Here is a 15219-nt window from a genome sequence, read left to right on the forward strand (position 1 = left end):
CTTCTAATCCAAATTATGTGCAGCTCTGATTTATTTTCCACATCTGTCAAAGCGTGGCTAATTAGGGAATTTGTTATGCTAAAGGTATTTAAGAGCTGTAAGAGCTAGAGGTTCTGCATGATTGGCTGATTTGATATGTTTCTCATGGCAGCGATCGTGGTGCTGTTTGTGGCACTGCGTCGTCAGAAGAAGGAGCCACTCATCGTCTTCGAGGAGGAAGACATCCGTGAGAACATCATCACCTATGATGATGAAGGCGGTGGAGAGGAGGACACAGAGGCCTTCGACATTGCTACACTACAGAACCCTGACGGTGCCAACGGCTTCCTACCCCGTAAGGACATCAAGCCTGAGCTCCAGTACCCGATGAGGCCTGGCGGGCACCCCGTGGCCAACACTGTGGACGTGGATGATTTCATCAAGACCCGCATTAACGACGCGGACAGCGACCCCACGGCCCCTCCCTATGACTCCATCCAGATCTATGGCTATGAGGGCCGGGGCTCCATCGCTGGATCCCTCAGCTCCCTGGAATCGGTGACCACAGATTCAGACCTAGACTACGACTACCTCCAAAGCTGGGGCCCGCGCTTCAAGAAGCTGGCCGACCTTTACGGCACCAAAGACTCCGCCGATGACAACTCTTAACGTTCACCCATTTCCCCGACCATCTCTTTGCGCCCTTTCTCCAACCATCCACTGACTGTGTGGTGCTTGAAGTTTACTATAAGTATTCCACAAGCATTTTTATTTATAGTAAACTTTGTTATTTGTACGTGTAAAGTATACTTGCAGTATACTAGATACCTGTTGGGGATGTTTGGTAAGGAAGGACAGATGGTATTGAGGAGTTGGAGACAAGAGCGAGAGAGAAAGAAAGATAAAAAACTGAAAAACTAAACAAAAACAAAAAAAATCACCTCTGTGGGATGTACTGGTGTGTATGAAAAATGAAGACATGCTTAATGTTTGTGGTGAGAGATCAAATAACACTTGGTATTTCACTTTTTTAGTCATTTTGTAGGTTACTACGGTTTGGGGTTGGAATGTGGGTCACAGAGAGACATGTAATTGTTGATACTGTGAATGAGCTCACAAAGGAGAAGAGAAAATTGTTGCCTTATATCAATGAAAAACCTATGAGAAAACAGTAACCGCAAACTGAGACTGGTCACTCCTGTAGCACCTCCCTCTTCCTGAGGAAGATGGATTCAAACAAAAACAGAGACAGTGTTTTTTCACAAATCCAGAGAAAAATCCCCCCTTTCAGCCCAATCTCACCAATGATCAATCACAAGGAAAGACCTGTGAGCTCAAAAATCGCCTTAAGTAATGGACTTTCTTGCATCACAGTGCATTTTTTGCAACTTGAAAAGTATATCCTAAAGCAAGCTGAAGTCCACATAACGTATGTACAGTACAATGTGCAAATATGTCTCTTGAGGATCAAACTTGGGCCTATTGGTTCTTGTAAATCTTTTTTATTTTTTAATTATGTTATGATTACTATGATTTTTTTTGGGTTCTCTTCATTTTTTAAATTTTCTTTGTTTGGCGTATGTTTTTCTCCCTCGTTGAGAAAATAGCAATCTGTCCTGTCGTAGTGAATAATGCCTAATTTCTATGTCGAATTTATGGTACCTATTTGTAAAATGTTCTTATTTTAGTACACATGCAGATATCAGTATTTCAACATGTAAGAAAATGTTACAGCATCACCCTTATATTTTATGAACATTGTACTGTTGCTTTATTATGTGCTTCTATCTAAGAAGCGAAAAACTTTGAAATAAATGCTTTTTATAAAATGATTGACGTTAATAAATCTGTAAGAGCAAAAGAGCAATCTGTTCTTTCCCTAGAGGTGATCTGTGTTATGATATTGAACAGTGTCTACTCGATGATGCTGGGAGGACTTAGAGCAATAAAGGAGGTCAATATACAGTAGCAAACTGTGACACAGAACAACCAGTGACACCATGAACATGCACACACATTCACACACACTACATACACTGTCCACACACATACTGCACATCATTTACAGTGCTTTTCACTGGTATGGACCCAGAAGTCAGTGTTCACATTGACCATTTCCTGAGATGAACGTATCTCTCCCAGGGTTGCTCCAGAGCGAATGTATTCAACCTCTCCAAGGGATGCTTCCCAGCTAAAGGTCAATGTGCACTTTAACACAAAAAAAAAAGCCAGACCTGGATGGACCCCACTTTGAGACATTTTGACAGCAACATTCTAACAGTCTAATAAGTACATTTCATATACAGTGCCTTCAGAAAGTATTCACACCCTTTGACTTATTCCACATTTTGTTGTGTTACAGTCTAAATTTAAACTGTATTACATTTAGATTACTTGTCACTGGCCTACACACGATACCCCATAATGTCAAAGTGGAATTATGTTTTTTGAAATGTTTACAAATTGATTAAAAATGAAAAAGCTGAAATGTCTTGAGTCAATAAGTATTCATGTCTTGAGTCAATAAGTATTCAACCCCTTTGTTATGGCAAGCCTAAATAAGTTTAGGGTAAAAAAATTGTTTTCAATCACATAATGAGTGATGGATTCACTCTGTGTGCAATAGTGTTTAACATGTTTTTTTTTTAATGACTACCTCATATCTGTACCTCACACATACAAGTACATGTAAGGTCCCTCAGTTGAGCAGTGAATTTCAAACACAGGTCCAACCACAAAGACCAAGGAGGTTTTCCAATGCCTTGCAAAGAAGGGTGTCTATTGGTAGAAAAAAGCAGACACGGAATATCCCTTTGAGCATGGTGAAGTTATTCATTACACTTTGGGTGGTGTATCAATACACCAGGTCACTAAAAGGTTTAATGGTAGCGATAGGTCAAAACTAAGGTTGGATCAACAACATTGTGGTTACTCCACAATAATAATCTAATTGACAGAGTGAAAAGAAGGAAGCCTATACAGAATAAAATATTCCAAAACAGGCATCCTGTTTACAAGGCACGAAAATAAAACTGCAAAAAATGTGGCAAAGAAATTAACTTCATGTCCTGAATACAACGTGTTATGTTTGGGGCAAATCCAGCACAACACATCACTGAGTACCACTCTTCATATTTTCAAGCATGGGTGTGGCTGCATCATGTTATGGGTATGCTTGTCAATGGCAAGGATGAGTTTTTTATGATAAAATAAATGGAATAGAGCTAAGCAAAGGCAAAATCCTAGAGGAAAACCTGGGTCTGTCTGCTTTCCAACAGAAACTGGGAGACAAATTAACCTCTCAGCAGGACAATAACCTAAAACACAAGGCCAAATATACACTGGAGTTGCTTAACAAGACGACATGTCTCTGAGTGGGCTAGTTACAGTTCTGACTTAAATTGTCTTGAAAATCTATGGCGAGACTTGAAAATGGCTGTCTAGCAATGTGCAACAACCAACTTGAAAGAGCTTAAATAATTTTTTCAATAATAATCTGCAAATATTGTAATGTCCAGGTGTGCAAAGCTCTTAGAAACAAATCCAGAAAGACTTAATCGCTGTCAAAGGTGTTTCTAACATGTATTAACTCAGGAGGTTAAAAACATATTAAATCAAAATATATTAGTGTTATATTTTTTATATTTCTTTTACAAATGTTATAATTTTTTGTAGATTGTTGACAAAAAAGGACAATTAAATAAACGTTTATCCCACTTTGTAACACAACAAAATGTGTAAAAAGTCAAGGGGTGTGAATACTTTCTGAAAGCACTGTAACACAAATAATCATTTGTTTGTGTTTATGAAGGTCTGGGGTAACATTAGGATACACTTTTTTTCAAAGAACACTAGCAATTTCATTACCATGTGTGGAGCATATGGAACAGCGGTTATTCTTGGAAATTATATTTTGCTTTGATTAATACTGTGTGACGGCCGGTTCGGTTAGATTATATTTAAAAAAATCTGGTTTGTGATTTTGGTTCAGATAATTATTTTTAAACATTAAATGCATTATGAAATAATGACATTAAAATGTTTTAGATCTTTTTATTGGAAATTCCAAAGCCAAAAATTGTGAACATTAGTGAACAAATATTCCATAGTCTCCTTAGGTATACATCCACATTAGGTATACATCAATAAAAATACACATTTTCAGTGTTTGTTACTTATTTTTTTATATGATTACTTATTATTTTTCATTCCTTTAGCCATCCTATTTAGCTAGACTAGTCTGCTTAAGCATGCTGTAGAGTTGTCAGACAAAATCATTTGACTAGTTATGGTCATTGTAGTTAATTACTTTGTTCCATCGCTGAACTACAGTACCAGTAAAAAGTTTGGAGACACCAAATCATTCAAGGGTTTTTCATTATTTTGACTATTTTCTACATTGTAGAATAATAGTGAAGACATCAAAACTAGGAAAAAACACATGATGGAATCATATAGTAACCAAACAAAGTGTTAAACAAATCAAAATATATTTGAGATTCTTCAAATTATCCACCCTTTGCCTCGATGACAGCTTTGCACACTCTTGATATTCTCTCAACCAGCTTCATGAGGTAGTCACCTGGAATGCTTTTCAAATAACAGGTGTGCCTTGTCAAAAGTTAATTTATGGAATTTCTTTCCTTGTCAACGCATTTGAGCCAATCAGTTGTGTTGTGACAAGACAGGGGTGGTATACAGAAGATAACCCTATTCGGTAAAAGACCAAGTCCATATTATGGCAAGAACAGCTCAAATAAGGAAAGAGAAATGACAGTCCATCATTACTTTAAGACATGAAGGTTAGTCAATCCTGTCAAGAACTTTGAAAACATTTCAAGAGCGGTCACAAAAACCATCAAGCGCTATGATGAAACTGGCTCTCATGAGGACCGCCACAGGAAAGGAACACTCAGAGTTACCTCTGCTGCAGAGGATAAGTTAGATTTACCAGCCCAAATAAATGCTTCAAAGAGTTCAAATAACAGACACATCTCAACATCAACTGTTCAGAGGAGACTGCGTGAATCAGGCCTTCATGGTCGAATTGCTGCAACTAAACCGAGCAATGGAAATTATACCGGTGGAAAAGTTTCCTTTGGTCTGATGAATCCAAATGTGAGATATTTGGTTCCAACCGCCGTGTCGTTGTGAGACGCAGAGTAGGTGAACGGATGATCTCTGCATGTGTGGTTCCCACCGTGAAGCATGGAGGAGGAGGTATGATGGTGGGGGTGCATTGCTGGTGATACGGTCTGTGATTTATTTAGAATTCAAGGAACACTTAGCCAGCAGGGTTATCGCAGCATTCTGCAGCAATACTCCATCCCATGTGGGTTGTTCTTAGTGGGACTATCATTTGTTTTTCAATGGGACGATGACCCAAAACACACCTCCAGGCTGTGTAAGGCCTATTTGACCAAGAAGGAGAGTGATGGAGTGCTGCATCAGATGACCTGGCCTCCACAATCACCTGACCTCAACCCAATTGAGATGGTTTTGATTTGTTTAACACTTTTTGGTTTACTACCTGATTCCATGTGTTATTTCATAGTGTTGATGTCTTCACTATTAGTCTACAATGTATAAAATAGTAAAAATAAAGAAAAACCCTTGAATGAGTAGGTGTGTCCAAACGTTTGACTGGTACTGTATGTGTCTTGAATAGATTTATTTAGGAAAGGTCAAGGACGGAGGGGGCATGACTTTAAAAATGGCAGAGGTACTTCCATTTTAAATTCGTATGCAGTCAAAATGACTGCCTCTGCATATGTGGTGTTAAAAAACAATGGCAAAGAGAGGAAATAAAATGTTACTTCCCTCCACCTGAATGAGGCTTACAACCAATTTCCCCTGGGAGGCAACTGGAGGTAAACAGAAACTCAACCTCCTCTAAAACCCCCGACCCCTCCCCTACGTGAGTCTCATTCTCCTACTCCTCCCCTACCTGAGTCTGGCAGGAGCCTGGGAATCAGCCTCTGATGGAGGGGCAACACACTGAGAAACACTCAGTTACTCTAACAGGGACCTTGCTAAAGTGAGTGAGAAAAGTGCTGTGTGAGCCTTTTGACCTTGGAATTACTGTAGTTTTAAACTCTAAGGTGTGTACTTCAATATCATGATTGTTTGGGATAAATATATATATTTCCCCAGTGTTATCATTGCCATTTGGCTTTGCATTATAATCTTAAAGCTACAATCAAATCAAATCAAATGTATTTATATAGCCCTTCGTACATCAGCTGATATCTCAAAGTGTTGTACAGAAACCCAGCCTAAAACCCCAAACAGCAAGCAATGCAGGCGTAGAAGCACGGTGGCTAGGAAAAACTCCCTAGAAAGGCCAAAACCTAGGAAGAAACCTAGAGAGGAACCAGGCTATGAGGGGTGGCCAGTCAATCCTCTTCTGGCTATGCCGGGTAGAGATTATAAAGAACATGGCCAAGATGTTCAAATGTTCATAAATGACCAGCATGGTCAAATAATAATAATCACAGGCAGAACAGTTGAAACTGGAGCAGCAGCACGGCCAGGTGGACTGGGGACAGCAAGGAGTCATCATGCCAGGTAGTCCTGAGGCATGGTCCTCCGAAAGAGAGAAAGAGAGAGAGCATACTTAAATTCACACAGGACACCGGATAGGACAGGAGAAGTACTCCAGATATAACAAACTGACCCTAGCCTGACAATATGTAACCTGAGTTATATACAGTATCTGTCATTCTCTTTGACGACAGGTTTAAGAAGCTGTAGTTTTGTTCTATGTGCGCTATTTCTATGCGTTTTACTTTTGCTTTCGTACACCAGCTTAAAATACAATATTTATGGTTATGGAAAATATATTTCACAGCGGTTTAAATGCTACAATGATTCTCTACACAATGACTGCTTGTTTTGTCACATAAACTGAATTCAGGCAAACCATTGGCAGAGAGATATCTGCATATTGCAACTTTAAGTGTGCAAGATTACCTTTGACCAATTTCCTTTTTAGAGCAAAATCAAGGCCAGCATATCAAGCTGTATCAAGAATGAAGACAGCAGCAGAACAAATTTAATCAGGGTGTTATTGCTTTTTTCATGTTTGCTTTAAGCCTTAACCACAAGTCATCTTGTCAGAGTGGATGATAACATGAGAGTAATCTCAAATGTACAAGCGGCATGAGACAGCATCCCTGGTTAATTGATCGGCAATATCTTCAATGATATTACAATTTGTGTACTTCTGGCCCTCGGATGAATGTCAATCACTTTCTTGTGTTTATTATCCTTATAATGTGTTAGCCTTTCACGAAAGAGACTGATTAACCCTTGTTTTTTAAAATGCAGATGACAGTGTGTCCTCAGTGTTTCAGGACGTCAACCCTGTTTAAATCCGAAGAGTAACGTCCCATATCTGTTCAGGAGGCAATCAAATCAAATCAAATTTATTTATATAGCCCTTCGTACATCAGCTGATATCTCAAAGTGCTGTACAGAAACCCAGCCTAAAACCCCAAACAGCAAGCAATGCAGGTGTAGAAGCACGGTGGCTAGGAAAAACTCCCTAGAAAGGCCAATACCTAGGAAGAAACCTAGAGAGGAACCAGGCTATGTGGGGTGGCCAGTCCTCTTCTGGCTGTGCCGGGTGGAGATTATAACAGAACATGGCCAAGATGTTCAAATGTTCATAAATGACCAGCATGGTCGAATAATAATAAGGCAGAACAGTTGAAACTGGAGCAGCAGCACAGTCAGGTGGAAGTTGAAACTGGAGCAGCAGCATGGCCAGGTGGACTGGGGACAGCAAGGAGTCATCATGTCAGGTAGTCCTGGGGCATGGTCCTTGGGCTCAGGTCCTCCGAGAGAGAGAAAGAAAGAGAGAAGGAGAGAATTAGAGAACGCACACTTAGATTCACACAGGACACCGAATAGGACAGGAGAAGTACTCCAGATATAACAAACTGACCCCAGCCCCCCGACACATAAACTACTGCAGCATAAATACTGGAGGCTGAGACAGGAGGGGTCAGGAGACACTGTGGCCCCATCCGAGGACACCCCCGGACAGGGCCAAACAGGAAGGATATAACCCCACCCACTTTGCCAAAGCACAGCCCCCACACCACTAGAGGGATATCTTCAACCACCAACTTACCATCCTGAGACAAGGCTGAGTATAGCCCACAAAGATCTCCGCCACGGCACAACCCAAGGGGGGGGCGCCAACCCAGACAGGATGACCACAACAGTGAATCAACCCACTCAGGTGACGCACCCCCTCCAGGGACGGCATGAGAGAGCCCCAGCAAGCCAGTGACTCAGCCCCTGTAATAGGGTTAGAGGCAGAGAATCCCAGTGGAAAGAGGGGAACCGGCCAGGCAGAGACAGCAAGGGCGGTTCGTTGCTCCAGAGCCTTTCCGTTCACCTTCCCACTCCTGGGCCAGACTACACTCATTCATTGGACCCACTGAAGAGATGAGTCTTCAGTAAAGACTTAAAGGTTGAGACCGAGTTTGCGTCTCTGACATGGGTAGGCAGACCGTTCCATAAAAATGGAGCTCTATAGGAGAAAGCCCTGCCTCCAGCTGTTTGCTTAGAAATTCTAGGGACAAACAGGAGGCCTGCGTCTTGTGACCGTAGCGTAAGTGTAGGTATGTACGTCAGGACCAAATCAGAGAGATAGGTAGGAGCAAGCCCATGTAATGCTTTGTAGGTTAGCAGTAAAACCTTGAAATCAGCCCTTGCTTTGACAGGAAGCCAGTGTAGAGAGGCTAGCACTGGAGTAATATGATCAAATTTTTTGGTTCTAGTCAGGATTCTAGCAGCCGTATTTAGCACTAACTGAAGTTTATTTAGTGCTTTATCCGGGTAGCCGGAAAATAGAGCATTGCAGTAGTCTAACCTAGAAGTGACAAAAGCATGGATAAATTTTTCTGCATCATTTTTGGACAGAAAGTTTCTGATTTTTGCAATGTTACGTAGATGGAAAAAAGCTGTCCTTGAAATGGTCTTGATATGTTCTTCAAAAGAGAGATCAGGGTCCAGAGTAACGCCAAGGTCCTTCACAGTTTTATTTGAGACGACTGTACAACCATTAAGATTAATTGTCAGATTCAACAGAAGATCTCTTTGTTTCTTGGGACCTAGAACAAGCATCTCTGTTTTGTCCGAGTTTAATAGTAGAAAGTTTGCAGCCATCCACTTCCTTATGTCTGAAACACATGCTTCTAGCGAGGGCAATTTTGGGGCTTCACCATGTTTCATTGAAATGTACAGCTGTGTGTCATCCGCATAGCAGTGAAAGTTTACATTATGTTTTCGAATAACATCCCCAAGAGGTAAAATATATAGTGAAAACAATAGTGGTCCTAAAACGGAACCTTGAGGAACACCGAAATTTACAGTTGATTTGTCAGAGGACAAACCATTCACAGAGACAAACTGATATCTTTCCGACAGATAAGATCTAAACCAGGCCAGAACATGTCCGTGTAGACCAATTTGGGTTTCCAATCTCTCCAAAAGAATGTGGTGATCGATGGTATCAAAAGCAGCACTAAGGTCTAGGAGCACGAGGACAGATGCAGAGCCTCAGTCCGATGCCATTAAAATGTCATTTACCACCTTCACAAGTGCCGTCTCAGTGCTATGATGGGGTCTAAAACCAGACTGAAGCATTTCGTATACATTGTTTGTCTTCAGGAAGGCAGTGAGTTGCTGCGCAACAGCCTTCTCTAAAATTTTTGAGAGGAATGGAAGATTCGATATAGGCCGATAGTTTTTAATATTTTCTTGGTCAAGGTTTGGCTTTTTCAAGAGAGGCTTTATTACTGCCACTTTTAGTGAGTTTGGTACACATCCGGTGGATAGAGAGCCGTTTATTATGTTCAACATAGGAGGGCCAAGCACAGGAAGCAGCTCTTTCAGTAGTTTAGTTGGAATAGGGTCCAGTATGCAGCTTGAAGGTTTAGAGGCCATGATTATTTTCATCATTGTGTCAAGAGATATAGTACTAAAACACTTGAGCGTCTCTCTTGATCCTAGGTCCTGGCAGAGTTGTGCAGACTCAGGACAACTGAGGTTTGGAGGAATACGCAGGTTTAAAGAGGAGTCCGTAATTTGCTTTCTAATAATCATAATCTTTTCCTCAAAGAAGTTCATGAATTTATCACTGCTAAAGTGAAAGTCATCCTCTCTTGGGGAATGCTGCTTTTTAGTTAGCTTTGCGACAGTATTAAAAAGGAATTTCGGATTGTTCTTATTTTCCTCAATTAAGTTAGAAAAATAGGATGATCGAGCAGCAGTAAGGGCTCTACGGTACTGCACGGTACCGTCCTTCCAAGCTAGTCGGAAGACTTCCAGTTTGGTGTGGCGCCATTTCCGTTCCAATTTTCTGGAAGCTTGCTTCAGAGCTCGGGTATTTTCTGTGTACCAGGGAGCTAGTTTCTTATGAGACATTTTTTTAGTTTTTAGGGGTGCAACTGCATCTAGGGTATTGCGCAAGGTTAAATTGAGATCCTCAGTTAGGTGGTTAACTGATTTTTGTCCTCTGGCGTCCTTGGGTAGGTAGAGGGAGTCTGGAAGGGCATCAAGGAATCTTTGTGTTGTCTGTGAATTTATAGCACGACTTTTGATGTTCCTTGGTTGGGGTCTAAGCAGATTATTTGTTGCAATTGCAAACGTAATAAAATGGTGGTCCGATAGTCCAGGATTATGAGGAAAAACATTAAGATCCACCACATTTATTCCATGGGACAAAACTAGGTCCAGCGTATGACTGTGACAGTGAGTGGGTCCAGAGACATGTTGGACAAAACCCACTGAGTCGATGATGGCTCCGAAAGCCTTTTGGAGTGGGTCTGTGGACTTTTCCATGTGAATATTAAAGTCACCAAAGATTAGAATATTATCTGCTATGACTACAAGGTCCGATAGGAATTCAGGGAACTCAGTGAGAAACGCTGTATATGGCCCAGGAGGCCTGTAAACAGTAGCTATAAAAAGTGATTGAGTAGGCTGCATAGATTTCATGACTAGAAGCTCAAAAGACAAAAATGTATTTTTTTTTTTTGTAAATTGAAATTTGCTATCGTAAATGTTAGCAACACCTCCACCTTTGCGGGATGCACGGGGGATATGGTCACTAGTGTAGCCAGGAGGTGAGGCCTCATTTAAAACAGTAAATTCATCATGCTTAAGCCATGTTTCAGTCAGGCCAATCACATCAAGATTATGATCAGTGATTAGTTCATTGACTATAATTGCCTTTGAAGTAAGGGATCTAACATTAAGTAGCCCTATTTTGAGATGTGAGGTATCATGATCTCTTTCAGTAATGACAGGAATGGAGGTGGTCTTTATCCTAGTGAGATTGCTAAGGCGAACACCGCCATGTTTAGTTTTGCCCAACCTAGGTCGAGGCACAGACACGGTCTCAATGGTGATAGCTGAGCTGACTACACTGACTGTGCTAATGGCAGACTCCACTATGCTGGCAGGCTGGCTAACAGCCTGCTGCCTGGCCTGCACCCTATTTCATTGTGGAGTTAGAGGAGTTAGAGCCCTGTCTATGTTGGTAGATAAGATGAGAGCACCCCTCCAGCTAGGATGGAGTCCGTCACTCCTCAGCAGGTCAGGCTTGGTCCTGTTTGTGGGTGAGTCCCAGAAAGAGGGCCAATTATCTACAAATTCTAACTTTTGGGAGGGGCAGAAAACTGTTTTCAACCAGCGATTGAGTTGTGAGACTCTGCTGTAGAGCTCATCACTCCCCCTAACTGGGAGGGGGCCAGAGACAATTACTCGATGCCGACACATCTTTCTAGCTGATATGCACGCAGAAGCTATGTTGCGCTTGGTGATTTCTGACTGTTTCATCCTAACATCGTTGGTGCCGACGTGGATAACAATATCTCTATACTCTCTACACTCGCCAGTTTTAGCTTTAGCCAGCACCATCTTCAGATTATTAGCAATGCTGTTGGACCTGAGAAATAACATGTTTAGAAGAAAGACTACAGGTCAGCATGCTGTACCAAGGTTACCTGACATTACAACTACTGTTAAGCATAATATGTACGTATATGTCTGGATAAATATAGATATCACCATGGGGCCCGTAAGCTTCATTTGATGTATGAGAGAGAGGTGTATGGATCAGGTGTCAGAGTGTATGGATGTGAGGAGGGCAGAGTAGGCAGCTGGTCTTACTCACCGTTACCTGTGGCAGGTCTGTGGGTGGCCCTGCCAACAGTCTGCCACCTCTCCCATCTCTCTAGGCTGAGGAGAGCCCCTAGCCGAACTCTCTTTCCATTAGCCAAGCCACTGAGGTGATTAGCCTGCAACCTCAAGGCCCCGGAGGGCCTCTCTAATTCCTCTCTCAGGGATTGGGCGGCAGGCTTTGACCTCCCTCACTCCTCCACAAGCCAGAGAGGGAGGAGATGATGCACTCCAGCAGGCTGCAGGGTTGTCTCTTATCTCTGGAATCCATAAAAAAGTGTCAGATTCTTCCTCAGGAACCATGAATCAATAGTTCCTTTCTGACACTGGTGCTGCAGACATTAAGTGTTGGTCCCAAACACCACCTGAGGCTGGAGGAATGGGAGAGAAAGGGAGTTTGGAAATTAGCCATCTCTGACACATTCAATTATCTTGTTTTGTGGCTACACTTGTTGTTTGTGGGGTGTGCGTGCGTGCCTCTGCGTGTGTAAATTCTCAATTGAAAGCAGTGGAGGTGAATGTGAAAACACCCCTCTTTGTCAGTACAGTATGTCATTGTGTTTGAAACATCCAAATCTGTGTCAAGAACCACGGAGTTTGGGGAATTAGAGACAACTTCTAACTCTGTACTGCAGGGGCCAGGGGACAGCCCTCTGTGCAGTCCCATAATTGACCTTTTATATCCAGTCATATGTGGGAGATTGTAGACAAGAGGGCGAGGGACTCCTTGTTTTTCAGACTACAAATGCAACCTGTTTGTCTCATCTTTATAGTTGTCCCTGGCCGCAGATCAGAGTAATAAATTATGCACAACCAACATGACAGCAACATGAAATCTGACCAAGGCAAATGACTCAGTCTGTGTGTAATTGCTCACAGATAATTATGCATTGTACCGTAGCTGAGTAACCTCAGACTTGGAACATACCACTGACTGTCAGCTGATTGTTTTTTTTTTGTCTCTCTTTATAAATTTCTTCTCTGTGTTGATTTGGTGTTCCATGCCATTACATGGTGCCACAATCACATGTTTTTTTTGTGTCTGAAACCCCTCGGTATATTCAGCGGAATACTTTTCAACATAATACCTCGCAGTTAGAGGGGAGGGGGACATGGCTGCCGACTAGTGCAGCAAATGACTAACTTTAAGCAACCACAACAGACTAGAGAATGGAAGCTGGCAAATATTTGATAAAAGTGTATAAATATGACATGAGATTCTCAATTGGTTTTGCTCAACTCCTCTTGTCCTCTTCTCCTTTTGAAAAAGGTTGAAGGTAATCGACGAGAGGAGGCGAAGGAGAGGAAATGTGGAAACCAACGCTCTTGTATGAAATGATTCTCTCCTTCTCCACATCAGGCACATTTACAAAATATATCTGTAAAGTGGTTAAAAGAAATGTAGCTGGTTGTGCCAGATTTTAAATATAAAATGGAAGTAGAGTATCATTTTTAAATGTGTGCATGGTTTTCTCTCTCTCCTACATATGGTAACCATTCTTCTATTTCTGGGTCTTGTAGGAGACGACAATGGAGGAGTCGAGGAGAGGAAGGTTGTGGCTAGTTAGAGTCGGGTCGGGGACAACTGTAGCATTTTAGCTATCTCTAACCCTTTTCCTAATTCTCCTAACCTGATACGTTAATTCTCCTAACCTAATACCCAAATTCTCCTAACCCAATACCCAAATTCTCCTAACCTTCTGCTTCAGTTCTCCTAACATGCTACGCAATGCCACTTCTACCTTTAACTGTACACCATATAACTAAAACGTTTAACCAATTGAGAATTTCCCAAAGATATTAAAGCCCACATGCAGTCTTTTTAATTGTATTTTTTCAATCATCAGTGTATGCATAATAAATCACTGTGTGTGTTTATTTCATGAAAGTAACTAAAACTATTTATGATCATTTATTTCCTCCAGCTTCCCTTTGCCATTGAAATGCTCAGACTGATGGTGTGGGCATGTTGATACAAATGTTAATATATTTACGTGCACAGCCCAGATTGGCAGACAGGATCCTCTAGAGTCGAGACTCCAGAGAGCCTACCCCGCTTATCCTTTAAAGTAGGAGGATACATATGCAAAAAAAATAAGATGACTGTTCATTGCTCAGAATACTCAGATCACATTGTGATGTCATGCTGTGGGCCAAAAAATTCTAGCCCACTTGAAAAGGCAGAAATTCCAGGCATTTTCTTTTTTTTTCTAAAGAAAAGCTCTTACACTTATATGGCATTATCATAAATTTCACAATGTCAGAGTGTCATTTTGACCTCAAAGTGTGGAAATGTCATAAATAAATAGGAAATCACGTTTGACTGCCCTGACCCTTTATAAAGGCCAGCCCTTCAACCCTCTCTGTTGAATAAAATTACATTAAAACTTACACTACCGGTTGTCTGTGCGGTTGGTCCTTCAGTGGCTCGAAATGTGAGACAAAATATCTTCAGGGAAGTATTATTTATCTGACTTTTTAGAGCGCTGATACCGTTTAAATGTATATCACCAGGTACATGCGCAAACCATGTGAACACCTGCAATGCTTTGGTTAGTATGCATGCATCGGGTGCATGCACTTCCGTCTTGGGCACGTGCCTTAGGTCATGAGCAAACACATATTGATTGCCACACACAGAGACCTGTGTTTTGAAGTCAGTTTAATAATAATAATTTTGACCCACTGACAGACAATTGGTAAAGTAGGTTCAAATATTTTATTGAACATTCGTTTTAGACAAGGGCCGATTAGGATAAGGTGTGTAGCTATGCTTAATGCTTTGCACACCAACAGCATTATTGTATTTTGGTACACCAGAATTATATTAATTTCCAATGTACGGCTGGATTTATCGAACGTATGCGTTAAACTGTATACGTAGACGGCTTGACAGAAATGTTAGCAAAGGGAAATTTTTTACTTTTGTTGCCTACATATCCAGATGATGTTGCGTACTATTTTGCGCAGTGACGCTGTCGTCAAAGCTTTAATACAATTTATGCACCACACCGAATGCACTGCAACGCAATGCTGCAAAGG

General features: G+C 41.4%; 1 protein-coding gene across 2 annotated transcripts in view; it reads left to right on the top strand.

Annotated features, from left to right (window-relative positions):
- Positions 1-1840, top strand: part of LOC109895498 (cadherin-11-like) — a 75223-nt gene extending 73383 nt beyond the window's left edge. For both annotated transcript variants that reach the window (XM_020489212.2, XM_031830735.1), the window contains exon 12: positions 152-1840. In XM_020489212.2, coding sequence (XP_020344801.2) covers positions 152-648 — 497 coding nt within the window. In that variant the 3' untranslated portion in view covers positions 649-1840. The remainder of the gene's footprint in view (positions 1-151) is intronic.
- Positions 1841-15219: the final 13379 nt, after the last annotated feature.

The sequence above is a fragment of the Oncorhynchus kisutch genome, linkage group LG8 (assembly GCF_002021735.2).
Source record: "Oncorhynchus kisutch isolate 150728-3 linkage group LG8, Okis_V2, whole genome shotgun sequence".
NCBI classification, from domain to species: domain Eukaryota; kingdom Metazoa; phylum Chordata; class Actinopteri; order Salmoniformes; family Salmonidae; genus Oncorhynchus; species Oncorhynchus kisutch.